The 2,642-nt window shown below is 43.0% G+C and overlaps 1 protein-coding gene across 1 annotated transcript in view; it reads left to right on the top strand.

Annotated features, from left to right (window-relative positions):
- Positions 1-2,063, top strand: part of LOC102862956 (40S ribosomal protein S23-like) — a 14,522-nt gene extending 12,459 nt beyond the window's left edge. The window contains exon 2 of the mRNA XM_006887858.1: positions 2,049-2,063. Coding sequence (XP_006887920.1) covers positions 2,049-2,063 — 15 coding nt within the window. The remainder of the gene's footprint in view (positions 1-2,048) is intronic.
- Positions 2,064-2,642: the final 579 nt, after the last annotated feature.

Raw genomic sequence — 2,642 nt, 5'->3', positions numbered from 1 at the left:
ACACACACACACACACACACACACACACACACAATGGAACAGAAACACTGTCAGTCCCACACCATCCTGTGACTGGCTGCAGATCAAAGCACAGGATTTTCAGGGGCTGATATTTGGAAGCAGGCCTTTCTCCAAGGCTCTGTTGGTCTAGAGGTCCTGCCAAAATCTGGTCTGTATCAGCCACATGTAAGCTTACCCTGACAAATGAGCAGGGGCTTAATGTGAAGGACGCTGGCTGGAAAACAAACCCTGCTCTCCTACTTGGGAGACGTGAATTCTTTCACTGAACCACCACACCAGAGAAAGCAGACCAAAAGATGTCCTCATGGTAGTGAAATGACAGCTCAGAGAGTAAAGACAGCTTGCCCAAGGTGCACGTGGCAGAGTTAGGATGCACATTCAGGTCTGTTAAACACCAGAGTCCAGGCACTGTAGAGCATTCCTAGGAGGACAATGAGCAAGATGCCCCTTGTGCTCAAGCCAACAAATAAGGCGGGGGCGGGGGAGGGGAAACATATCTGTATGAAAATTTTCAAGAGCAGCTAATAAACTCAGATCTAAGGTGACTCCAAGTGAAGTGGAAGTTGCTGTCTAGAAAATGTCTCCTAGCTTTCCTGAGAGAAGACTTAGCTGGGACTCCTGCCACTGTGGCACCAACTTCACCTCTCAAGTGAATGAACAATGGAAATAAAGTAGGCACCTGGGACCTCTTACAAAGTGAACTCTTAGGTGCACCAAAAAACCCTAACTAAAAGAGTGAAAAAGAGAACCTACAGACTTGGGGCGGGGGGAGGATTCACAGTGATACTTCTGACAAAGAAGCTCTAAAAATATATAGAATGCTTCACCATCTCCACAATAAAATAAATCCATTAAAAATGAGGAGGGGACTTGGACACGTCAGGTGATTAATACACATATGGGAAGATGCAAGGGAGCATTAGACATTCTCTTGTTCATTGCCATCAAGTCAGAACTGACTCAGATCGGACCCTCCATTGGACTTCCGGGGCTATAAAACTGCACAAGAGAAGGCTGTCCGTCTTTCTCCTGCAGAGCTGCTGCTGTAGTCCAACCACCACAGAGGTGTGACCTTGGGGCTAGCAGCACAACTCTTTACAGACTACACCGCCAGAGCTCCCTCTCTATTAGCCACTGTGGTTAGATGCCATCAAATCCACTGCAATTCCTACAACCCTATGAACAGCAGGTCAGAATCTTACCTGATCTCTCCTGCACCACTCTCGTGATCTCTGATATGCCCGTGCCCACTGTGGTCGCCACTGTGTTGATGCATCTCATTGAGGGTCTTCCTCTCTTTGCTGACCCTATCCCTTTCTCAGCATGATGTCTCTCTCTGGGACTGGTTCCTTCTAAAAATATGCCCAAAGTAAAGGAAATGAACTTTCACTATCTTTGCCTCCAAGTACTCTGGTTGCATTTTCTTCCAGACATATTTGTTTGTTCTTTTCGCAGTTTATGGGATAGTGAATACTCTTTACAACACCCAATCCAAAGGCATTGCTGCTGCTTCTGTCATTCTTATTCATTGCCCAACTTTCAGATGCATAGAAGTAATGGGATATACCATGGCTTGCATCAGGTGCACCTTAGTCTTTACATAAGCATCTTTGCTCCTTAGAACTTTGAAGATGCCCTTGACAATTTTTTCTAATATAACATATGTTTTTATTTCTTGAATGCTGATACCAACGGTATTGATTGTGGATCCATGTAAGATGAAATCATTGACAATTTCCATCTATCATGATGTTGTCTGTTGGTCCAGAAGCATTAAAATCTAGAGTCTTTGATCATCTGAAGCAAGTGCTTTGAGTCCTGTTCACTTTCAGTAAGCAAGGTTATGTCATCTGCTCAGTGCAGGTTGTTGAGTTTTCCTCCAGTCCTGACGCCATATTCTTTTTCATATGAAGAATGATTTGTTTCAAATTATTTGTTTAGGAAATTAAATGTATGTAGAAAGGATACAATCCTGGCACCCACCTTTCCTGATTTTATACCATGAATTGTTCCCTTGTTCTTTTCAGACAGCTGCATCTTGATCTGGGTTTAAGTTTCACATGAGTACAATTAAAGCGTCCTGGGATTCTCATTCTGTTCAATGGTTAACTGTAACTTACTAAGATCCACATAATCAAATGCCTCTGCATAGTCAATAAAACACAAGCAAACAACTTTCTGGTTTCTCTCCTTTCAGCCAAGATCAATTAGTCAATCTTGTTCCTGTTGTTGTTGGGTGTCATTAGGTCAAGCATAACCCATAGTGATCTATGAACGAAGGATCTGAATCTAACCCTCTCCTGTGCCATCTCATTACCTCTGACATACTTGGACCCATCGTTTCAGTCACAGTGTCAACCCATCTTCTTTAGGGTTTTCCTCTCTTTTGCCAACTCTCTATCTTTGTAAGCATGATGTTCTTCAACAACTGGTCCCTCCTAACAACATGCTCACAGTATGTTGTACAAAACTTTATCATCTTCACCTTTAAGGAGAATTCTGGTTGCATGTCTTCCAAGTCATGTTTGTCTGTTCTTTCTTTTGGTGGTCCATGGGATATTCAGTACTCTTCTCCATACCACAGCTCAAAGACATCTTTTTCTATCACCCTTATTCATTGT

The sequence above is a fragment of the Elephantulus edwardii genome, unplaced genomic scaffold, assembly GCF_000299155.1.
Source record: "Elephantulus edwardii isolate Elephantulus edwardi_28Jun2011 unplaced genomic scaffold, EleEdw1.0 scaffold00062, whole genome shotgun sequence".
NCBI lineage: Eukaryota > Metazoa > Chordata > Mammalia > Macroscelidea > Macroscelididae > Elephantulus > Elephantulus edwardii.
Note: the sequence above shows the minus strand (reverse complement) of the source record. Positions and strands in the feature narration are given on the sequence as shown.